Source organism: Periplaneta americana, chromosome 6 (genome assembly GCF_040183065.1).
Source record: "Periplaneta americana isolate PAMFEO1 chromosome 6, P.americana_PAMFEO1_priV1, whole genome shotgun sequence".
Lineage (NCBI taxonomy): Eukaryota > Metazoa > Arthropoda > Insecta > Blattodea > Blattidae > Periplaneta > Periplaneta americana.
Window position 1 is genome coordinate 13,964,942 of NC_091122.1, and position 26,615 is coordinate 13,991,556.

A 26,615-nucleotide genomic window follows, 5' to 3' on the forward strand; every position below is an offset into this window, starting at 1 on the left:
ATGATTAAAGAAGAAAACTGAAGCCTTACGAACGAAACATAAGAAACATAAGCCTTCTTTATACGAATTTCTTATTTACATTTGTTAAATTTAAAAATGTATAAACAAATATGTCAATTTTTTAGTATTTTTGAAAATTTCTTGGGTTAATAGCGAATCGAATGAGACATTTCCCATCCTGATAGGTGCTGTAGTTTTCTCAAAATTTTGCATAAACAACGAAAAGATACAGTTTCCATGACAATGAGCGAGGCTTTATCAGGGCTGTTTTAAGCCGGAGGTCACATCGTTTAATAGAGCAACAACGCAAGGCCTCCTGATAGGCGCTATCTGGAAAATAAGTGGCCAGCTGGCAAACTTATAATCGCTGGACTTTTTAACACTTCAGACATTATCTAAATTAAAAGTTCCGTAATTTCTTCACCGTCCCGCCCCTGCGGCGACTGAGTGGTCAGACCTTCAGTCTGTCACACAGGTGACCCCGGTTCGAGTCCTAATCAGACCTGGGATTTTTCATTGATACTTTAATAATAATAATTTATTTAATCTGGCAGGATTAAGGCCATAAGGCCTTCTCTTCCATCCTACCAGATAGCACATATAAAAACAAAAAAGGAATACAAACACTGATGAAAATGATACAAATTAAGTTAAAGCCCTATAGAGGGTCAACAGAGTCAAAAGTACATTATAGAGCTCTCATCGAGCTAATACAACAAAAAGGAAGAAAACAGAGATAGCAATGATGATATTGATAACTGACAATAATAATAATAATAATAATAATAATAATAATAATAATAATAGCAATAATAATAATAATAATAATAAATACGGTAATTGTGAATTACAGGAACGCCACTTTTTACCGTTTTCAAAATCGCTGAAATAAACTATAAAATGAAAATATTCATTAGTACAAATAGATGTGATCACTTGGAGAGCTGTGGGCCCACCCAACCCGCCCTAAATAGGTACTTTACTTATATACGAAAATCGTCGTCTGTTAATGAAGAATGGAGCCATATTTCCTTAATTTCATAGTGGGTTTCAGTGTTGCCAACATAGTAATAATACTACACACCTAATAAAACCTAACCTAACCTTCCACCTGTAGCAACATTCTTCACGTTTAGTATCATTTCGTTTGCATGTATTGGCAACCCAGCTACTCGTGTCGGGGAGCCATCTAGTGGAAGTAGACCGTACTCAGGAAGAAGAACAGTCTGCAATATTCGTTCAGTGGCCAGTAATATACTCCATCTTGGCGTGCCCAAGCTTCACAATTAATATAAATACATTACATATTAATTTTCAATTTTACAACAGCATAGTTACAATATTTACTATATGTCATGGGTTAAGGTGAAGTTGCGCAACCTGACATGTGTTCAACAAACAATTCCACGAACTAGAATGTGATTTTTTAATTTAAATTTGAATTTTGATATTGTCCGACAGTTTCTGACGTGGTCAGGGAGAGAATTCCAGAGGCGTGGAATAGATATGCTGAAAGATGATGAGTAGAAGGATGTTCTGTGCAGAGGAATAGAGAGAAGATACATGTTCCGGGTTCGAGGTAGTGAAAGGTAAACAAAACGAGATGCTAGGTAAGAGGGTGTGGAGGTGTGGATGATTTTAAATACTTGTGGCGGACAAGATCGTAGTTGGGGTATTTCTCCCCATATTAGGCATCTATGTCATTCCGTCAATATTTCTCCATTTCTCCATTGAGAGTTAACATGATAGATCTTGAAAGACCGCAGTACTGGGATGTAGTACCACCCCACCCCCCAGGAAATTCCATTCAGTTCACCGTCCCCACATCTGGACTGATTAAAACAGTTCAGGTCTAGACAAAATAGCCCAAAAAGGCACTGTTATTATTATTATTATTATTATTATTATTATTATTATTATTATTATTATTACTTCCTTACAAATGGCTTCTAAGCAACCCAGAGGTTCATTGCTGCCCTCACATAAGCCCGCCATCGGTCTCTGTCCTGTGCAAGATTAATCCATTCCTTACCGTCATATCTCACCTCCCTCAAATCCATTTTAATATTATCTTCCCATCTACGTCTCAACCGCCTCAAAGATCGTTTTCCCTCAAATCTCCCAACTAACACTCTATATGCATTTCTGGACTCCCTCATACGTGCTACATACCCTACCCATCTCCAACGTCTGGATTTAATGTTCCTAACTATGTTAGGTGCAGAATAAAATACGTCCACTTCTGCGTTGTGTAATTTTTTCCCTTCTCCTGTAACTTCATCCCTCTTAGCCCCAAATATTTTCCTAAGCACCTTATTCTTAAAACCCCTTAATCTTTGTTCCTCTCTGAAAGTAAGAATCCAAATTTCACATTCATACAGAACAACCAGTAATATAACTGCTTTATAAATTCTAACTTTCAGATTTTTTGACAGCAGACTGGATGATAAAAACTCCTCAATCGAATAATAACAGGCATTTCCCATATTTATTCTGCGTTTAATTTCCTCTCGAGTGACATTTATATTTGTTACTGTTGCCCCAAGGATTATTATTATTATTATTATTATTATTATTATTATTATTATTACTACTACTACTACTACTAGCCGTACCCGTGCGCTCCGCTGCACCCGTTAGAAATAAATATAAAGTAATTACATAATTAAAATAGGACATTTGATCCAGGGAACATTCGTGTTTGATACAAGGATAAATCGTTTAATATGTTACTTAATTTAAATTGTATTTAAAATATTAAAATGCGATCATTTTGATCTAGAGACCACTCATTTGTTGCAATGACAATTCCTTTAACATGTTTCTTAATTGTTATTACCAATTATTTTTGGAAAAGCGAAAATTAACAGAAAAATTTTGGCTACAGATTTATTATTATGTTTACATTATATTATATTATGAAAAATTGTGTTGATAACGGATGTACTCGAATTACAAAGTTTTTAATTTGTTGTGGGCGCTCTTGAATCTCAGGAGGAACAACTTTTACAACAGCGCAACATAATCTGCTTGGCTCATTACCCAATTTTTTTGCATTGTATTTATTGCATATGTATTTTATGTATTTTAACACGATTCAATTGAGCATAGTTAAAATTTGAATTATAAAATAATGGCTTGCTAAGCTAACGTACTATTACTGCATACTAAATCAATACACTCTCGTTGTTCCTTAATTCTCTGAGATAAAAATGAATATATTCATAAACATTATTTTAAGATATACAGGAAATGAATATACAGAATAACCTATCAAGTTTTCTGTGCATAAGAAGCTATTTTAATCTTACCTGCCCTCAATTCACTCACAAGTTACTGTAATAACATTATAGCATTATGTCCATCCAGAGAAACTACACTTTCCAATGATGAAATAATAATTAATTATACAAATCGGTTACTTCATACAACCACAGAAACATTGTCTGTAGGCTATGTTTCATAGCTTTGGATTGTTGTGTCCAAGGCCCCTTATAGACGAAGTCATTTGTTTTTATTTCAATACACCGCCTTAGATGGCAGTTATTCTAATTTTAAAACTCATTTATCTCATTAAATATCAGTCCTATCAACATTTTTTAAGGAATAAAACTTATCGCAAATTATTTTTAAAGAAACTTTTGTTATGTAACATATTTCATAAAAATCAATAATAAGCGAGATATTTCGATTTATTTAATTCACGCCCCCTTATAACCCCCCTTTTAAATAACGTATTTTGAATGCCATATAGCCTAAAATCTAAGTTACAACGAACGTAATTTATATTCCAATTTTCATCGAAATCGGTTCAGCCATTATCGCGTGAAAAGGTAACAAACATACAGACAGACAGACAGACAGACATACAAACAAAAATTTCAAAAAAGCGATTTTCGGTTTCAGGGTGGTTAATTATATATGTTAGGACCAATTATTTTTGGAAAATCGAAAATTACCATAAAAATTTCGGCTACAGATTTATTATTAGTATATATTATTATTATTATTATTATTATTATTATTATTATTATTATCATCATCATCATCATCATTCAGTTACGAATTATAAAAACTAACGAAGGTGTTAAACAAGGATATAGCTTAGCCCCGACATTTTTCAATATATTATATTTGCATGACGTTAGAGAATGGAAAATTAAAATTAAAACTGGAATATATATAAATCCGTTAAACATCTCACTTTTCGCAGACTGCCAAGTGATAATACAGAAAGACTAAGATGACCTCCAATGACTTGTTTATTGTCTGCATTAATTTACTTATTAGTAAAAATTATAATCTGAGAATATTTTTAAATAAAACAAAAACTATGACATTATGTCGCAAGCATCCAGTTACAAAAAAAAAATAATAAGTTAATTCATTAGACCATGCACTAGCGATGAATGTACATTGTGTAACTATACATGGGAATTGCTTTGCAGTACTTATACACACGAAACTATTGCGAGTAGGGGGAGAGAGATTTTTAGATCGAACACTAGACATCTCACAAATATGAGTCTCCCTGGTCATGGGATCGGCATGACGAAGAACCACCGCACACACATCACAGTACAACGGACAAACACCCAGTCCTGTGGACAGAAGATAAATTTCTTCCATTGTCCACACCGAAAATCGAACCTCAGACCCTTGCTTGGGAAGTGCGCACGCTAACCACTGAACCACAAAGGTCGACAACAATAATAATAATAATAATAATAATAATAATAACAATAATAATAATAATACTTACTTACTTACAAACGGCTTTTAAGGAACCCGAAAGTTCATTCCCGCCCTCACATAAGCCCGCCATCGGTCCCTATCCTGTGCAAGATTAATCTAGTCTCTATCATCACACCCCACCTCCCTCAAATCCATTTTAATATTATCCTCCCATCTACGTCTCGGCCTCCCTAAAGGTCTTTTTCCCTCCGGTCTCCCAACTAACACTCTATATGCATTTCTGGATTCGCCCATACGTACTACATGCCCTGCCCATCTCAAACGTCTGGATTTTAAGTACCCTAATTATGTTAGGTGAAGAATACAATGCGTGCAGTTCTGTGTTGTGTAACTTTCTCCATTCTCCTGTAGATTCATCCCGCTTAGCCCCAAATATTTTCCTAAGCACCTTATTCTCAAATACCCTTAACCTATGTTCCTCTCTCAGAGTGAGAGTCCAAGTTTCACAACCATACAGAACAACCGGTAATATAACTGTTTTATAAATTCTAACTTTCAGATTTTTGGACAGCAGACTGGATGATAAGAGCTTCTCAACCGAATAATAACACGCATTTCCCATATTTATTCTGCGTTTAATTTCCTCCCGAGTGTCATTTATATTTGTTACTGTTGCTCCAAGGTATTTGAATTTTTCCACCTCTTCGAAGGATAAATCTCCAATTTTTATATTTCCATTTCGTACAATATTCTGGTCACGAGACATAATCATATACTTCGTCTTTTCGGGATTTACTTCCAAACCGATCGCTTTACTTGCTTCAAGTAAAATTTCCGTGTTTTCCCTAATCGTTTGTGTATTTTCTCCTAACATATTCACGTCATCTGCATAGACAAGAAGCTGATGTAACCCGTTCAATTTCAAACCCTGCCTGTTATCCTGAACTTTCCTAATGGCATATTCTAGAGCGAAGTTAAAAAGTAAAGGTGATAGTGCATCTCCCTGCTTTAGCCCGCAGTGAATTGGAAAAGCATCAGATAGAAACTGACCTATACGGACTCTGCTGTATGTTTCACTGAGACACATTTTAATTAATCGAACTAGTTTCTTGGGAATAATAATAATAATAATAATAATAATAATAATAATAATAACACTGGTCTACAGTGATTTTTCTACTGAACAAAAACAAGTGTACCAACCATAATTTCAGTGTGCTAATTACAGATCTGAAGTCCGTTTTTTTCTATCACATCACAATTTTAAAATAATAACATTTTTAATACATTTAGATCCATTTTATTTATTTTATTGTGATTTTGCTACTGAACAAAAACAAGTGTACCAACCTCAATTTAAGTGTGCTGATTACAGATCTGAAGTCCGTTTTTTCTATCACGTCATAATTTTAAAATAATGACATTTTTAATTTTAATTTTTACATTTTTAATACATTTAGATCGATTTTATTTATTTTATTGTGGTTTTTCTACTAAACAAAAACAAGTGTACCAACCTCAATTTAAGTGTGCTGATTATAGACCTGAAGTCCGTTTTTTTATCACGTCATAATTTTAGAATAATAACATTTTTAATTTTAATTTTACATTTTTAATACATTTAGATCCATTTTATTTATTTTATTGTGGTTTTGCTACTGAACAAAAACAAGTGTACCAACCTCAATTTAAGTGTGCTGATTACGATGTGAAATCCGTTTTTTTTCTAACACATCACAATTTTAAAATAATGTTTTTAATTTTTACATTTTTAATACATTTAGATTTATTTATTTTATTGTGATTTTGCTACTGAACAAAACAAGTGTACCAACCCTAATTTAAGTGTGCTGATTACAGATCTGAAGTCCGTTTTTTTCTATCACGTCATAATTTTAAAATAATATATTTAATTTTTAGCACAAAGCGCTCGTTGACGCAAAGAAGATATTTTCTTCCACCCCTTCATATTAAACTCGGCCTCATGAAAGAATTTGTGCGGGCTCTGAATCACGATGGTGAAGACTTTAAGTATCTGAAGGCGAAGTTTGGAAGAGTGAAAAGTGATGCAAAACTAAAGGCAGGAATTTTCATTGGGCCAGAGATCCGACAGTTGATGTATGACACTACGTTCAGGTCAAAACTGAGTGCTCTTGAACTCGAAGCTTGGGACACATTTGTACTAGTGTCAACTAGGTTCTTAGAAAATTATCGAGCTGATAATTATGCTGAGCTAGTATATAACATGCTTAGAGGATTTCAGAATCTAGGTTATCGCATGTCTTTAAAAATACACTTTCTTCATTCACACCTTGACTTTTTTCCATAAAATCTCGGCGCTGTAAGTGACGAATATGGTGAGAGGTTCCGTCAGGATATATCAACGATAGAATCCAGGTACCAGAATTAATACGGTCCGAGCATGATGGGTGATTTCTGCTGGTTCCTAAAGCGATCAACCACATGCCAACATAAGCGGAAAAGCAAAGGTCTCAAGCACTTTTCACAGAGTTTTTAGTCCTTACTACACATTGTAAGTGTATATATCTTCTTATAAATGTATTTAATATAATATAATATAACAATTTGTAAAGAATATATAAATGAAGCTCAATTTATATCTCTGACTTTACGGTACAGGTATATACTGAATAGTAAGATTTATAACTAATGTTACAGTCCCATAACTCAAAAACTTGACGTGCTATGATAAATCTGATTCCAGATCTGGAATGAGCGCATCAATTTTTGTATAAAACACTTCAAATTTCCTCATTAGCAGACAATTTTTTTTGTAAACAGGTGTGTTGGCCTTAACTCTGCCAGGAAAAATAAAACTATTATTATTATTATTATTATTATTATTATTATTATTATTAAAATTATTATTATTATTATTAAAATAAAACTATTATTATTATACTAATAATCTATACTAATAATAAATCTGTAGTCAAAATTATTCTGGTAATTTTCGATTTTCCAAAAGTAATTGGTGTTAACATGTATAATTAACCATCCTGAGACCGAAAATCGCTTTTTTTTAATTTTTGTTTGTATGTCTGTCTGTCTGTCTGTATGTCTGTCTGTCTGTCTGTCTGGATGTTTGTTACCTTTTCACGCGATAATGGCTGAACCGATTTATATGAAAATTGGAATATATATTAAGTTCGTTGTAACTTAGATTTTAGGCTACATGGCATTCAAAATACTTTATTTAAAAGGGGGGTTATAAGGGGGCTTGAATTAAATAAATCAAAATATATCCCTTATTAATTTTCATGAAAAAGTTACATAACAAACGTTTTTTAAATGTGATTTCCGATAAGTTTTGTTCTATGCAAAATTTTGATAGGACTGATATTTAATGAGATAAATGAGTTTTAAAATTAAAATAACGCTATCTAAGGTGCTGCAATTAAATAAAAACAAATGCCTTCGTCTATAAGGGGCCTTGGACAACAACAATCGAAAGCTATTAAACATAGCCTACAGAGAATGATTCTGTGTTTGTATGAAGTAATATCGGAAGCTAAATTAACCGATTTGTATAATTAATTATTATTTGACCAATGGAAAGCGTAGTTTCTCTAGATGGACATAATGCAGGGGCGGTTCCTCAAGTGAAGCTAGTAATAATAATAATAATAATAATAATAATTATTATTATTATTATTATTATTATTATTATTATTATTATTATTATAATCAGTATTGATGTCACGTTCACAGAAAGGAGTCTATACAAGGTCTTTTTACTGGGCGTCTGGAAATAGAATTGAGTGGTAAAGTGAAAGTAGCGGTATAAGCACGATGGAAAGCTATCCCTTCGGGATATAATGACACAAATTTGCATAAGAGAGGATCAAGGCAAGCCCCCCTGCACCCCTCTGACACATTGGTGCACAGTGCGGTAACAACAATTGAGGCTGAGTGCTTCGATTTCATTGGCCCACACCAGAACTTTACACCCGGAAATTGACGGGTTACACTTATTTGCAATCTAGTGGAATTGCTTCCACAACGAAATGCTTTGCACCGGGCACCACCCGGAGCTCGAACAAAGCAGCTTGCAAATTTAATTAGCCCAAGGATTAAGATGCCGGAACTTAATCCGGATTAAAAATTAAATTCTAATTTGACTCCCATCTGAATCATTTATTTCTACGTTAATGACTATATAAAATATATATGAACTTCAACTCTAGAATTGAAATTAAAAACAAAAACATTTGCGATCCTGAAAAATACAGTAGCTGTTGTGTTTACAAGGTCAGTTCAGTATTAATTGATCTCAGTAAAAGTGGAGCTAATAACTACTGTAATGAAAATGACTACTTTATTCATACACTAGCCGTACCCGTGCGCTCCGCTGCACCTGTTAGTAATAAATATAAAGTAATTACATAATTAAAATAGGACGTTTGATCCAGGGAACATTCGTGTTTGATAGAAGGATAAATCGTTTAATATCTTACTTAATTTAAATTGCATCCAAATAATTAAAATGCGGTCATTTTGGTCCAGAGACCACTCATTTGGTGCAATGACAATTCCTTTAACATGTTTCTTAATTGTTATTACATGCAACCATAGTTTAATGAAGATTGACATATTATTTTGATTTAATGTGTAAAATTTATATTACTTGCTATAGGTTTCAGAAGTTACTGTAATAACATTGTAGAATTATGTCCATCTAGAGAAACTACACTTTCCAATGGTGAAATAACAATTAAACAATTAATTAGCTTCCGATACTACTTCATACAAACACAGAAACATTCTCTGTAGGCTATGTTTAATATCTTTCTATTGTTGTTGTCCAAGGCCCCTTATAGACGAAGTCATTTGTTTTTATTTCAGTACAGCGCCTTAGATGGCGTTGTTATTGTAATTTTAAAACTCATTTATCTCATTAAATATCAGTCGTATCAAAATTTTTTATGGAATAAAACTTATCGAAAATTATTTTTAAAGAAACTTTTGTTATGTAACATTTTTCACGAAAATCAATAATAAGCGAGATACGTCGATTTATTTAATTCAGGCCTCCTTATAACCCCCTTTTAAAAAAAGTATTTTGAATGCCATATAGCCTAAAATCTAAGTTACAACGAACTTAATTTATATTCCAATTTTCATATAAATCGGTTCAGCCATTATCGCGTGAAAAGTTAACAAACATCCAGACAGACAGAGACAGACATACAAACAAAATTTCAAAAAAGCGATTTTCGGTTTCAGGATGGTTAATTATACATGTTAACACCAATTATTTTTGGAAAATCGAAAATTACCAGAAAAAGTTTGGCTACAGATTTATTATTAGTATAGATTGAACTTGTTCTTGTGCACTCGTGATGGAATTACTTGCGTCAATTGTGCTCCTAGGATAAGCCGGTCCCATCATCCGCTGCATCTGTACTGTGCAATATTCGAGAAAAAAACAGTAACATAATTCTTTCAGAGAACGTTTAAAATTATAATGAATGTTCAAAATGAGAACCATTCACGTCCAAACAATGCCCCAGTCTATCACGAAAGCAGTCCAATGACTTTCTTACAGTTTCAGGAGAGATCAGTTCCATCTCATTACTAATCCTTAATTTCAGGTCTTCACTACTGTTCGGTCTATCACGATACACCCTGGACTTTAAGTAATCCCACAGAAAGAAATCCAATGGGTTGAAGTCAGATGATCTAGCTGGCCATTCAATGTGTCCTCTTCGTCCAATCCATCTACCAGAGGACATTTGGTTGAGGAAATCCATTACTCTTCTACAATAATGTGGAGGTGCACATTGTTTTAGTTGGTTTCATGACCTACTTCATATGAATACACACATTTATTTTATGTCACATTATCAAACCATTTGAAAGAACCATAACATTTAGAAGGAGAGTATTTATCATTTATGCTGAGTCAAACTTCTATTTTTATGTAAAACTGAATGGAGATTTCAAATATATAAAATTTAATATAGGGTGCCATTTAAAAAAAGTGTAATTTTTTTGCCAGAGCCTGCACATGAATCAATAATTTTGTGAGACCACAGCCATGAGTTTTAGTTAGATATCTCCAACAAATGTTGTTTTTGGTATTTTTTCGTAAAATGAATATATAAAGAGCTATTAGCAATATTCCATACTTAATTAACATACTGTATATAGCTTGTATTTATTGAAATTTATTTTAACGTTCACTGATTATGACAATGGCGATTATGGCGGTGATGAGTCGTAATACTTAGTAGATTTTCAATCCGACATTTGCCTTTGTAACTGTAAGAAACTATGAGAAACCTCGATCAGATTGGCCGGGCGCGGGGTTGGAACCCGCGAATTCCCAAATCCGAATTCAGTACGTTACCACTGACCGTCCATCTGATATATTCAATGATCCTGCGGGTTCCTTAAAAGCCATTTGTAAGTAAGTATTATTATTTTTATTTTTTTAACTTAGTTCAAGTTAACACGTGAAAGGCGTCTGTCTGTCTGTCTGTCTCTCTGTCTGTCTGTTTGCTTATCTATCTATCTATCTATCTATCTATCTATCTATCTATCTATCTATCTATCTATCTATCTATCTATCTATCTATCTATCTATCTATCTATCTGTCTGTCTGTCTGTCTGTCTGTCTGTCTGTCTGTCTGTCTGTCTGTCTGTCTGTCTGTCTGTCTGTCTGTCTGTCTGTCTGTCTTCTGTCTGTCTGTCTGTCTGTCTGTCTGTCTGTCTGCCTGCCTGCCTACCAACCAACCTACCTACCTACCTACCTACCTATCTACCTACCTACCTATCTATGTATCTATGTATTTAACTATCTATGTATTTACCTATTTATTTATCTGTTTATTTATCTATTTATTTATCTATTTTTTTGTTTATTTCTTTAATTTATTTATTTAACTTATTTTATTTATTTATTTATTTAATTATTTATTTTATTTATTTATTTATTTATTTATTTTATTTGTTTATTTATTTAATTTATTTAATTGATTTATTTATTTATTTAATTCAGTTATTCAATTTATTTATCTATTTATTTCATTTACTTATTTAATTGATTTAATTTAATTATTTGTTTATTTATTTATTTACTTATTTATTTATTTACCTATTTATTTATTTACTTATTTATTTATTTACTATTTTATTTATTTACTTACTTACTTTACTTATTTATTTACTTACTTTACATATTTACTTACTTACTTATTTACTTATTTATTTATTTATTTATTTACCTATTTATTTATTTACTTTTTATTTATTTACTTACTTACTTATTTACTTATTTATTTATTTACTTATTTATTTATTTACCTATTTATTTACTTATTTATTTATTTACTTACTTATTTGCTTGCTTGCTTACTTACTTATTTAATTACTTACTTATTTACTTATTTGTTTATTTATTTATTTACCTATTTATTTACTTATTTATTTATTTATTTATTTACCTATTTATTTACTTATTTATTTATTTACTTACTTACTTATTTACTTATTTACTTATTTATTTATTTACCTATTTATTTTATTTACTTATTTATTTATTTACTTATTTACTTATTTATTTATTTACTTGCTTACTTATTTGCTTGCTTGCTTACTTACTTACTTACTTATTTACTTACTTACGTATTTACTTATTTTTTTATTTATTTGCTCATTTATTTATTTACCTATTTACTTATTTACTTATTTATTTATTTACTTATTTATTTATTTACTTACTTACTTATTTGCTTGCTTGCTTACTTACTTACTTATTTACTTACTTACTTATTTACTTATTTGTTTATTTATTTACTCATTTATTTATTTATTTATTTATTTACTTACTTATTTACTTATTTGTTTATTTATTTACTCATTTATTTATTTATTTATTTATTTATCAGTGACGTAGTGTTACAAGTTGCCTAATTAGTAAGATGTATAAATTTTTTATATGTTTATTATTTTTCATTTGTTTTTTTTTTTCAATGCTGACTCATTATAAGCCACATTTGCGTTTCAGGTTTTAATTTACTTCATTTCTATTGCTAATGAGCTGTATATTCCTATTTTATAACTGGCGCTCAAGTAAATCATTATTAATATTATAAATTAAATTGTTCATTTATGTTTATTTGAAGAAGTGCTTTGATGGCCAACCAGCCTCTGTAGGCCTACTTTCATGAAAGTCATAATAAGCAAATAAACAACCATGCAGTTGATAGAATGTCTTAAAATAAGCCATTAAAAACTTGGGATTCCATGGAGGGAAAGTAAATACCAGACCACACTATCTTACCATGACCGACTACGGACAAGGTCTGGCAGTTTATATAGTCTACGCGGACATTTTCATAACATCTGACTTTTTGGAACTTGCACGGAGATCTGGAGGCACCAATAAAGCAGAAACAGCTTATTGATCTGCGCCGAGAGAACAAACAGCTCGGATGTTGTGTAAACAAAAAATATTCTGCATTGAGAAACTTCCTGCAATTTCCTCTCAAATGCAAACGGAGCATAAATTTTCTAATACAGATCCCACGGCTCTCCCTGTTGTTTTATTTGAAGATTCTCTCAATTTCCGACAATGGCATTCACAGCCCCTGAGCTAACACAGAGCGAATGGAAATAAATCTAAAGGAAAGAAATCTACTGCCTATCTAAAGATAATGATTTCCGAAATTGCAGTAAGGCGAGGAAGTATGGATATTCCTACTAAGATTAAAATCAACCCCATGTAGTTGGTGTTGAAGAAATTGAAGATATATTATATATATTTTTTTATTTTAGTAGATTATTTTACGACACTTTATCAACATCTTAGGATATTTAGCGTCTGAATGAGATGAAGGTGATAATGCCGGTGAAATGAGTCCGGGGTCCAGCACCGAAAGTTACCCAGCATTTGCTCGTATTGGGTTGAGGGAAAACCCCGGAAAAAACGTCGACCAGGTAACTTGTCCCGACCGGGAATCGAACCCGGGCACCTGGTTTCGCGGCCAGTGTTCGTTTCTAAAGCGGTGAAGCGGAAATGACATGGATGGGGGTTTCTCTGTCCCTTTAACTTCCCCTTTATGCCCAGAGCTGATACATATTCATTAATTTATTCATTCATAGTTTTCTGCCCAAAGGCAGGCATTTAAAAAAAAAATTGAAATGTCCAGCATTTCACATTTTAACTAGAATTAATATGAATAATATCTTGGAGCAACAGTAAGAAATATAAATTATACTCAGCGGTAAATTACACTCAGAATAAATATGGGAAATGCCTGTTATTATTCGGTTGAGAAGCTTTTGTCATCTAGTCTGCTGTCAAAAAAAAATCTGAAAGTTAGAATTTATAAAACAGTTATATTACCGGTTGTTCTGTATGGTTGTGAAACTTGGACTCTCGCTTTGAGATAGGAACAGAGATTAAGGGTGTTTGAGAATAAGGTGCTTAGGAAAATATTTGGGGCTAAGAGGAGGAGAATGGAGAAAGTTACACAACACAGAACTGCACGCATTGTATTTTTTACCTGACATAATTAGGAACATTAAATCCAGACGTTTGAGATGGGCAGCGCATGTAGCACGTATGGGCGAATCCAGAAATGCATATAGAGTGTTAGTTGGGAGACCGGAGGGAAAAAGACCTTTAGGGAGGCCGAGACGGAGATGGGAAGATAATATTAAAATGGATTTGAGGGTGGTGGGGTATGATGATAGAGACTGGATTAATCTTGCACAGGATAGGGACCAATGGCGGGCTTATGTGAGGGCGGTAATGAACCTGCGGGTTCCTTAAAAGCCAGTAAGTAATTAAGTATGCCCTCCTATAGAATTTCTTCTCATGGTAACCCTAGGTTAAGTAAGACTCGCATTCATTAAGTACTTTTACTAGAGACTGTGTGACTCGCAGCCCAGCTGGTGGTCGGCGGTTTTCCTCGCGCCGTGTAATCTGCAGGCCACGGTCAAGGATAGCAGCCAGTGTGACAGACAGGTGACACCGCCTGGCTGGGCTCCCAGTATATCAGATTTCATGCCAGGCCAGCACAGTTGAAACTTCGCTTCCTTCACTCTATCAGATTTCATTATCAAAATCTATTAAAGACATCTTGATATAATGTAATATTTTTAGTGGAATATTGAGCCAAATTACAATTTAATTTTTTGAAATTATTTAATACAAATCGTTGTAAGTATAGTGATGACAGAAACATTGGTCTGATTGATTGGTTTCTTCCGAGGTTTTCCCCAGCCGTGGGACTTGTGCCGGATGGTCTATGGCAAGTCCTCGGCCTCACTTCATTTCACCCCCTTTGGTCTGATTACCTGGTTGGGTTTTTACCGAGGTTTTCCCCAACCATAAGTTCTATCTATCTATCTATCTATCTATCTATCTATCTATCTATCTATCTATCTATCTATCTATCTATCTATCTATCTATCTATCTATCTATCTATCTATCTATCTATCTATCTATCTATCTATCTATCTATCTATCTACCTACCTACCTACCTACCTACCTACCTATCCATCCATCCATCCATCCATCCATCCATCCATCCAGCTATCTATCTATCTATCTATCTATCTATCTATCTATCTATCTATCTATCTATCTATCTATCTATCCATCTATCCATCCATCCATCCATCCATCCATCCATCCATCCATCCATCCATCCATCCATCCATCCATCCATCCATCCATCTATCTATCTATCTATCTATCTATCTATCTATCTATCTATCTATCTATCTATCTATCTATCTATCTATCTATCTATCTATCTATCTATCTATCTATCTATCTATCTATCTATCTATCTATCTATCTATCTATCTATCTAATGCCAAATAATCTTTTGGCGAATCTTCGGGCCTCACCTCATCTCACTACATCTCGCCAAAATATTGTAAAAATTATAAAAATTTGTAAAAATTGTAACTGTAATTGTAATCTTGTAAAATTTTGACTTGTTCCACATCTTAAAGCTTCATTGCTAATGTAAGATCTATGGAATATAATAAATGAAATGAAATGAAAATACTAAGTTAGGGGTAATATGTTATGATTTCTGTTACTTGAAACAAAATACAACGCAAAATCTAGACAAATTAATTCTTCATATTATGGACCGAGATTATAGGATCAGTTTATTAAAATAAATAATTAAAATAATATTAAAATATTATATTCTTTAAACTGAAACTGTCCATTGTTTCACTTTTTTCACTCCACACTCCAACGTAGTAACTCCAACAATTTTTTTTATCAGCTAGAAACTAAGAAAATGTGACAAATCTGAATGGCGATTTCATTAGCTCGTCCTTACTAATGTATTGCACATATGCATGTAGTATTATTTCAGCTAACTAAAAACAACACCACTTCTTAATCTTTTTTACTAACTGTGACCCACTTAAAGTCGTAAAGGTTTATTTCAAGTGCCGCCTAATTGCTGAACAGATAGTAGGCAGGGAAACCTGTAGAGTATCCCCGGCATGAGTGAATGAATACAATATAATATTTTATTACTCAGTCAATGACAAATCAATGTAAAATAATGACTTATTTTATAGTCATTAAGTTTGTATACATGAATTACAAAATTGCGAACGTTTTCGCCTATTCAGGCATCCTCAGGCAGAGTTATACAATATCTCAATGTCACATACGTAGCTATTGGTGGTGAGTACTTTTTGAATTAATGATGTACAAGCCATCTCCATTAATAAAATGTAATATTACAGGTAGTAAACTTAATAATGTTAAAAATGTTAAAACTATTTAGTAATTAAACTTCATAATATGTGGAACTCTTGTTCAGTCCAATGAGTGGTGAATATGTCGATTTAAAATGTGACAACTGCATAGTTAGCAACTGTTGGATTACTATAACATCCTGTGTTTAATGTAAATTATGTAGTGGTGAGACGACCTGCTGCTATTAGGACTGTAACTGGTATACCAATAGCAGCAGGTCGTCTCACCACTACATAATTTACATTAAACACAGGATGTTATAGTAATCCATACAGTTGCTAACTATGCAGTTGTCACATTTTAAATCGACATATTCACCACTCATTGGACTGAACAAGAGTTCCACATATTATGAAGTTTAATTACTAAATGATTTTAACATTTTTAACATTATTAAGTTTACTACCTGTAATATTACATTTTATTAATGGAGATGACTTGTACATCATTAATTCAAATAGTACTCACCACCAATAGCTACGTATGTGACATTGAGATATTGTATAACTCTGCCTGAGAATGCCTGAATAGGCGAAAACGTTCGCAATTTTGTAATTCATGTATACAAACTTAATGACTATAAAATAAGTCATTATTTTACATTGATTTGTCATTGACTGAGTAATAAAATATTATATTGTATTCATTTATAGAAATTGACAATCTGAATATTCCATCATGCTTTCTAAATGAGTGAATGAGCTAGAGACTCAGTGAGTGAGTCAACTAGAGAGTTAGTAAGCGAATGAGAGAAAGTCGCTGAATGAATTCATTTCGTGAGTGAGCGAGCGACCAAGTCATGAGTGAGAGTCAGTAAGCGAACTAGTAAGAAAATCAGCGAGTAGTGAGTTAATAAGCGATCGAGTCCGCGCGAGTGTAAGTTACGAGTCAGTGAATGAGTGAACGAGAGAGTCATTGAACGAGTCAGTAAGCTAGAGTGTCAGGAAGTAAAAGAATCACTGGATGAAAAAGTGACTGAGTGAACGAACGAATTAATTAATTAATTAGCGAGTCAGTGAGTGACTGAGTGAGTGAGTGAGTGAGTGAGTGAGTGAGTGATCAAATCAGTGCTTGAGCGAGTCAGTAAACGAACTAGTAATCGAGCCAGTGAATGAGTAAGCAAACGATCTAGTGAATGAGCGATTCAATAAGTGAGCAAGTTAGTGAGTGAGTGAGCGAGTTAGTGATTGAGTCAGTAAGAGAGCTAATAACCGTGTCAGTGAGTCATTGAGGGTAGTAACAGCTGCTAGTCGTCAGCAGATGATTTATTTTATTTTATTGGGTTATTTTACGACGCTGTATCAACATCTAGGTTATTTAGCGTTTGAATGAAATGAAGGTGATAATGCCGGTGAAATGAGTCCTGAGTCCAGCACCTAAAGTTACCCAGCATTTGCTCGTATTGGGTTGAGGTAACCAGGTAACTTGCCCCGACCGGGATTCGAACCCGGGCCACCTGGTTTCGCGGCCAGACGCGCTGACCGTTACTCCACAGGTGTGGACTCAACAGATGATCTCAATAAAATTAATATTGTTTTTTGAGACTGAAGTACTGTTTTAAGATAACATGAAATTTTGCCACAAAAAGGGTAAATTTGCTCAATTTATTGTATTAAGTATAAATTATTTATAGGCTAATATTAAGTAAATAAATTCACCGTTTTGAATTAGTGGTCAAAGTGGCTGACTGCAAAACTAGCGAGCCTAGGATCGAATCCTGGTTGGGACAAGTTGCCTGGTTAAGGTTTTTTCCGGGGTTTTCCCTGAGTCATTAAGAGAAATTGCAAGGTAACTTTCGGCGCCGGACCCTGGATTCCTTCTTTTTAGGTTATTTTACGACTCTTTATCAACATCTTAAGTTATTTACTCCCATATTCTTCTCGCCCAAGTGGACTCGTCCAAAAATGATTATTGCTACAGTGTGACTTGACTTCTTACTCGCCGTTCCAAAGCAATGAGAACAAGTGACATCAGACGTTGAAAGAGGATTTCACGTTAAGAAAAAAAGCATTGAACATATGGGGCTATTCCATCAAATGACCAGTTGCCATAGAAACGCCTGCGTACCACAGAGCTTGTATAACGTATTAGACAAGGTCCATAAAATTAATGCTTTTTTTCTTAACATGGAATCCTCTTATAATAAATTATTAATATGCCGCTATCTATTTTCTCTGCGGTCCGCGCCAGTGCACAGGCTGATGTCACCGTATTAACAATTTTCTCGATTCAGAAAGCAACAAAAATCTACTGCTGCACCGTTTCACCGGCGTAAAGGGAGTTACAAGCGTGGACACTTCGGGTCGGTACCTTTGGTGTAGCAGTGACGGATGACCTTCAAACGAGCTTGAGCGTGAGATTCTGCTTTTTCCCTAGAGTTGTCGCTGACGTCACACCAGCTCCAGTCGAAATAGGGAAAATATAACACACATACATTACTACATCTATGTAAATTATGTACTCAAAATTAACTGGATCGATGAAATAATAAATTCGTCATTATCTGTAATGTCTAGACTCTAGAGTTCCTTTATAATGAGAGTTGAGATGTTGACCCCAACAACAATTAAAATATGTAATGATTTGATAGCGCTGAAACTGGAAAAACAAAACTCCTATGAGAAGTAAAATCATATGCCTATAAATTGTATACAAATTTAATATTAAACGAATTTGATACATAATTTTATAATGTGTTATATTATTTTATAATATAGTTTATGCTCGACCATGCCGAAATGTAGTAATTATACACCTGGTAGCAGTCCTATCATTAAAGTACACCTATTCATTAAAGTTCAGGTTTCCGATTATTCTCGGATATGCAATCGAAAGACAACTAGGGAAACGTTACGAAGGCTGGAAATCCAATACTGTCGCAGAAGGTTATGTTCTGTTAATATAATAATTAGCGTTAATTGTAAATAATATTCAAATAAATTCAATTTGTCATCTCGTTTTTCAATGTCGAATTCAATTTCAAGGTTATATCAAGACTAATGTTTATCTTACTCTCTAGATTATATCAAGGTCGTCGACATTCGTTTCCCGGAAAAAATCAATACATCTGCGCACATCTCACAATTTATGAGGTAGGCTATTGCACTCACTCACATAACAATAACATGAATACTTATAATAATTTCAAGTTTGAAATATGGTCGTATGAAACTTGCCTATAATGGTAATTAAGACGCCCGTATGTAAATTATGAAACGAGCGCAAGCGAGTTTCATAAACATCCTCACGTCTTAATTACTACCATTATAGGCTCGTTGCATAATGTACTATTATCATATATAAAACATAAAAATTATTATTATAGCTAGTTTATCACTGAGAAATAAGAAAAAGCTGTCAACTTAATTTCATTTGAAGGAAACCCGTTACTGGATTATGCAACAAGATAGGCGATGTTTGGATCCTGTGTCTCAACTATTATCCCATTAAATTATTATCGAGTAACTACAGCGTGCGCTCGATTACACCAACCTCTAGCGCTTGAAAGTGGAACTAAACGCCGACGGAGCGCATGCGCGCAGAAAAACAGACCAGGGAAATTCGCTCAGTGTCCATTCTATATAATCTTTATTAGCTGATTTCTCCTTATCAGGAGACCTATTTCGGCGAATTTCCACGAATCACGTAACCATAGTAACCATGTTGCTTTATGTCCTTAGAAACAAATAATTGTTGTTTGTGCATCACGACAGTATGAAAATGTCGCTCTTCCAGTTCTGTTCAGTTCACGCCGGAGGGAACTAATTAGTAAAGATCCCTGGGCCCTGGTTGATTAGTCACAGTCTCCCTCTCTAAGTTCGCTCAAGCACGTCAATATTAATGCAAATTTTTGTGCCTGCTGGTTCTCTAATTGGCAATATTTGCATTTTATCCGCTGAGTAACTGTTCCCTGAACATCTTCAGTTTGTACACCTCGTTAGCTCAAATTACCTTCAACAAGATTACAGATCTGTTAAGATGGCCCTTTTTCAAATTTATTCAAGACCAAAATGTTCTTATTTCATTCGTCCTTTTTAACAAACACCGCAGGGAAAATCTTGTAATCTTCAAATTTCTAGAGAGCCAGAGTTCGAACTCCGATAAACAAAATGGTAAATTATTTTCTCAGCTACAAGATTTTATAGTGTGAATAAATGCAACATAAACAGATGACAGAACAGATAACAGTAAGTATTTATTTTTTATTGTTTTATTTATTTATTTTCTATTTATTTATTTATTTATTTATTTATATACTTACTTAGTTACTTATTACTTATTTATTTATTTACTTATTTATTTATTCACTTCCTTAGGCTAATTATTTACTTATTTACTTATTTATTTATTTATTTACTTACTTAATTACTTACTTATGTATTTATTTACTTAATTATTTATTTATTTATTTACTTAATTACTTACGTATTTATTTTTTTATTTATGTTTTATTTATTTATTTACTTAATTACTTACTTATTTATTTATTTACTTAATTATTTACTTATTTATTTATTTACTTAATTATTTACTTATTTATTTATTTACTTATTTATTTATTTAATTCTTTACTCACCTCACTCATTTATTTATTTATTTATTTATTTACTCATTCTTTTATTTATCTAGTTATTTATTTATTTACTCACTCATTTATTTATTTATTTATTTATTTATTTATTTATTTATTTATTTACTCACTCATTCCTTTATTCATTTACTCGCTCACTCACTCATTTATTTATTTATTTATTTATTTATTTACTTATTTATTTATTTATTTATTTACTCACTTGTTTATTTATTTACTTATTTATTTATTTATTTATTTATTTATTTATTTATTTATTTATTTATTTATTTATTTATTTATTTATTTATTTATTTATTTATTTATTTATTTATTTATTTATTTATTTATTCAATTATTTATTTATTTATTTACTCACTTATTTATTTATTTATTTATTTATTTATTTATTTATTTATTTATTTATTTTTATTTATTTATTTGTTTATTTATCTATTTATTTATTTATCTGTCTATTTATTTATTTACCTATTTATTTATTTATCTATTTATTTACCTACTTATTTATCTATCTATCTATCTATCTATCTATCTATCTATCTATCTATCTATCTATCTATCTATCTGTCTGTCTGTCTGTCTGTCTGTCTGTCTGTCTGTCTGTCTGTCTGTCTGTCTGTCTGTCTATCTATCTATTTGTTTATCTATTTATTTATTTATTCGAAAGACAGATACATACTACATAACGTATATTTGACCTAACACAAGCGCAAGATTAAAACAATATTACTTGATACAACGTAAAAGGTTATGTGTCTTTTGTAGATATTTTTGTCGCTAGTAACCGTCCAGGGTGCACCACGAGGACGTAGACAGATAATAGTATTGCCAACTCAATAACAACAAAACATTGTTGGTACATTGCGTTAATGTCTTGTTGTTGGGTTGGCGGAATTGTTATCTGTTATGTTATCTGTTTTGTTGAATTTGTTAACATTATCAAATTCGGGTTCTTGTTGGAAAATCCTACAGAAACGCCGTAATATGCTGGCTAGTCTAAAATTAAACAAATGTGTTAATAATTAATCTACATGTGCCTCATTTTCCTATTCTAACGAGTTTCATAACTGACCGCCACTTAAACGAAAACTATACCCAAATTTCAGCAACAATTCTCCGAGTGTTTATATCTTTATAAGGAAAGTCATCTCTCTCTTGAAGTTTAAGTGGCACTTTGTTCACTGTTGGCGAAATTCCCTGCTTATAAAATTTATACACTTCTCTCCGAACCAAATAGCATGCCAAATTATCCTTTTTTTTTTTTTTTTTTTTTTTGAAGTTGTACATTTTGTTACGAAATTTTTTAGGAATAGTAGGACCCCTGTGTACAATTCTGCATGCATATTCCTACAACCCTTGTAATTTCAATGATTGGTTTCTTGATTAACACGGGGTATTTCCTTATTGGTGAACTAATAACTTTACCTGTTAAACTGTTGTCAATAATATAACATGTCCTTAAGTAATATGAAACGTACAACAGAGTCCGTATAGGCCAGTTTCTGTCTGACGTTTATCCAATTCACTGTGGGCTAAAGCAAGGAGATGCACTATCACCTTTACTTTTTAACTTTGCTCTAGAATATGCCATTAGTAAAGTCCAGGATAACAGAGAGGGTTTGGAATTGAACGGGTTACATCAGCTGCTTGTCTATGCGGATGACGTGAATATATTAGAGGAAATTTTCAAACCATCAAAGATAGCATGGGTTTTACTTGAAGCAAGTAAAGAGATAGATTTGGAAGTGAATCCCGAAAAAAAAAAAATGATTTGTCGCGTGACCAGATCATAATACGAAATGAAAATATAAAAATTGGAAATTTATCCTTTGAATTTTTATTTATTTTATTGGGTTATTTTACGACGCTGTATCAACATCTAGGTTATTAGCGTCGGAATGAAATGAAGGTGATAATGCCGGTGAAATGAGTCCGTGGTCCAGCACCGAAAGTTATCCAGCATTTGCTCGTATTGGGTTGAGGAAAACCCCGGAAAAAACCTCAACCAGGTAACTTGCCCCGACCGGGATTCGAACCCGGGCCACCTGGTTTCGCGGCTAGACGCGCTGATCGTTACTCCACAGGTGTGGACTTGTCCTTTGAAAAGGTAGAAAAATTCAAATACCTTGGAGCAACAGTAACAAAATGACACTCGGGAGGAAATTAAACGCAGAATAAATATGGGACATGCCTGCTTTTATTTGGTTGAGAAGCTTTTGTCTTCCACTCTGATCTCAAAAAAGCTGAAACTTAGAATTTATAAAACAGTTATATTACCGGTTGTTTTGTATGATTATGAAACTTGGTCTCTCAATTTGAGAGAGTAACAGAGGTTAAGGATGTTCGAGAATAAAGTACTTAGGAAAATATTTGGAGCTAAGAGGGATGAAGTTACAGGAGAATGGAGAAAGTTACACAACACAGAACTGCACGCATTGTATTCTTCACCTGATATAATTAGGAACATAAAATCCAGAAGTTTTAGATGGGCAGAGCATGTAGCACGAACGAGTCAATTCAGAAATGCATATATAGAGTGTTAACTGGAAGAACTAAGGGAAGAAGGTCTTGGGGGAGCCGAAACGTAGATGGGAGGATAATATTAAAATGTATTTGAGGGAGATGGGATATGATGCTAGGGACTGAAGTAATCTTGCTCAGGATAGGGACCGAAGGAGGGCTTATGTGAGGGCGGCAATGAACTTTCGGGTTCCTTAAAAGCCATTTATAAGTAAGTAGTAATATGGTAGTTGGTGTAATTCATGGAAAAATAATGTATGTAATTTTATTCAAAGGGACAACATGTGCATACCTTCCGTCACAAGGTTGACTTTCTTACGTCATTGCAAACTATCCTAAGCTGAATTCTTTTCTCGATAAACCGAAGTCTTCAATACTAGGAAACCAACACACAAGAAGGGGGAACTACAGATAGCGAAGTTAACTGTTTATTTACCACCAGAAGCTTCTGAAGCGAGAAAAGTGATAGCGAAAATAAAGGTCAGTTAATCAGTCCTAGATTAAATTAAGTTTTATGACAAAAACTTGTGAAAAAATTATTATCGGTTTTGTCTATATACCTCTTTTACATGCATAAAAGCCAAGTTTATAGCGTCATCCAGATTAAAAGACCAGTTTCTAGTTCAAATACGTGCGCAATTCGACGGCGAAGACAGTGGAGTGAAGGTCTTAGTGCACGGCCGCAATGGCTAACTTAAAGAGGATATGTCTTGTGGTTTTGCTCCTCGTCTTGTGTCTAGGTATGTGTCTCACATCAACAGAAATCATTAGGAACAGCCGCCAAGTCCTCCGTGCGAAATGTGCAACCGTGAAACATAATATAGGCGTACACGGGGTGTTGCATTAAAGTGTTAACATTTTAGATGTGTAACGTAGAACTAAAACCGAGACTACTGTGATACTTTCTTTGGGAGTGCTTTATTCCATAGCTATAGTGTAAAGAAACAAAGCAAAAGATCGAAACTGAAAAATAAACATTATAATGTTAGTAATAAAGATTTAAAATTATAGTGCAATATAAAAGTAGCTAACAAATCCAATTTAAAGTAACTTCCTTAGTAATAGAAGACAATCTAGTAATCTTGATTAGGGTTACAGTGCAAAGTAATGATCACAAACAAATTAGAAATCCATGTTGAATCTTTCGTACACTACTTTTAACACTTTAATATAAATAATTGATTAAACAGCGAACTTACTCGTGTTAATTATGTAAGCTTGTGCGGCTTACAGCTGTTTCGGTGCTACTTGACACCATCCTCAGAGCCTTCTGTGTCTCGGTGTCATCTCAACATCGCTGCCTGTTGTGTGGGTGCGTTCGTGTGACGAAGAGTTGTGTAAAATAGTGTGTGTGTTCTGAAATTGATCTGTGTGTTGATAATTTGATTAAGGTGTGTTTTAGTGTGTTTATATATTTCATATTGTTCTTGTGTGTTGAGTTTTTGGACATGGAAGTCCTACACATACAACCAGAAACCAAAAACTCAACACACTAGAACAATATGAAATATACAGACACACTAAAACACATCCTAATCAAATTCTTAACACATAGATCAATTTCAGAACACACACATTATTTGACTCAACTCTTCATCATACGAACGCACCCACACAACAGGCAGCGATGTTGAGATGACGCCGAGACACATAAGGCTCTGAGGATGGTGTCAAGTAGCACCGCTTACATAATTAACACGAGTAAGATCGCCATTTAATCAATTATTCAAATTAGAAACTTCAGAAAGCAAACAAACTGAAAGAATAAAGCAAATACTAATACTAAGTGCATGAAGTATTTGTGCAAATAACAATATCAAGCAAAAAGTAACTTCTACAACAATAAATAAAAGATTGGTAATTAACTCATCAAGTAATTCTGTAAAGAAACAGTTACAAATAATGCGAAATTAAAGTAACTTTTACAATAATAAATAAAAGATTGGTAATTAACTCATCAAGTAATTCTGTAAAGAAACAGTTACAAATAATGCGAAATTAAAGTAACTTTTACAATAATAAATAAAAGATTGGTAATTAACTCATCAAGTAATTCTGTAAAGAAACAGTTACAAATAATGCGAAATTAAAGTAACTTTTACAATAATAAATAAAAGATTGGTAATTAACTCATCAAATAATTCTGTAAAGAAACAGTTACAAATAATGCGAAATTAAAGTAACTTTTACAATAATAAATAAAAGATTGGTAATTAACTCATCAAGTAATTCTGTAAAGAAACAGTTACAAATAATGCGAAATTAAAGTAACTTTTACAATAATAAATAAAAGATTGGTAATTAACTCATCAAGTAATTCTGTAAAGAAACAGTTACAAATAATGCGAAATTAAAGTAACTTTTACAATAATAAATAAAAGATTGGTAATTAACTCATCAAGTAATTCTGTAAAGAAACAGTTACAAATAATGCGAAATTAAAGTAACTTTTACAATAATAAATAAAAGATTGGTAATTAACTCATCAAGTAATTCTGTAAAGAAACAGTTACAAATAATGCGAAATTAAAGTAACTTTTACAATAATAAATAAAAGATTGGTAATTAACTCATCAAGTAATTCTGTAAAGAAACAGTTACAAATAATGCGAAATTAAAGTAACTTTTACAATAATAAATAAAAGATTGGTAATTAACTCATCAAGTAATTCTGTAAAGAAACAGTTACAAATAATGCGAAATTAAAGTAACTTTTACAATAATAAATAAAAGATTGGTAATTAACTCATCAAATAATTCTGTAAAGAAACAGTTACAAATAATGCGAAATTAAAGTAACTTTTACAACAATAAATAAAAGATTGGTAATTAACTCATCAAGCAATTCTGTAAAGAAACAGTTACAAATAATGCGAAATTAAAGTAACTTTTACAATAATAAATAAAAGATTGGTAATTAACTCATCAAGCAATTCTGTAAAGAAACAGTTACAAATAATGCGAAATTAAAGTAACTTTTACAATAATAAATAAAAGATTGGTAATTAACTCATCAAGTAATTCTGTAAAGAAACAGTT

General features: G+C 32.6%; 1 protein-coding gene across 1 annotated transcript in view; it reads left to right on the forward strand.

Moving 5' to 3' along the window:
* Window positions 1-24,180: 24,180 nt before the first annotated feature.
* Window positions 24,181-26,615, forward strand: part of LOC138701004 (mucin-19-like) — a 38,575-nt gene continuing 36,140 nt past the window's right edge. The window contains exon 1 of the mRNA XM_069827482.1: window positions 24,181-24,316. Within this exon, the coding sequence (XP_069683583.1) occupies window positions 24,262-24,316 (55 nt within the window). The 5' untranslated portion in view covers window positions 24,181-24,261. The remainder of the gene's footprint in view (window positions 24,317-26,615) is intronic.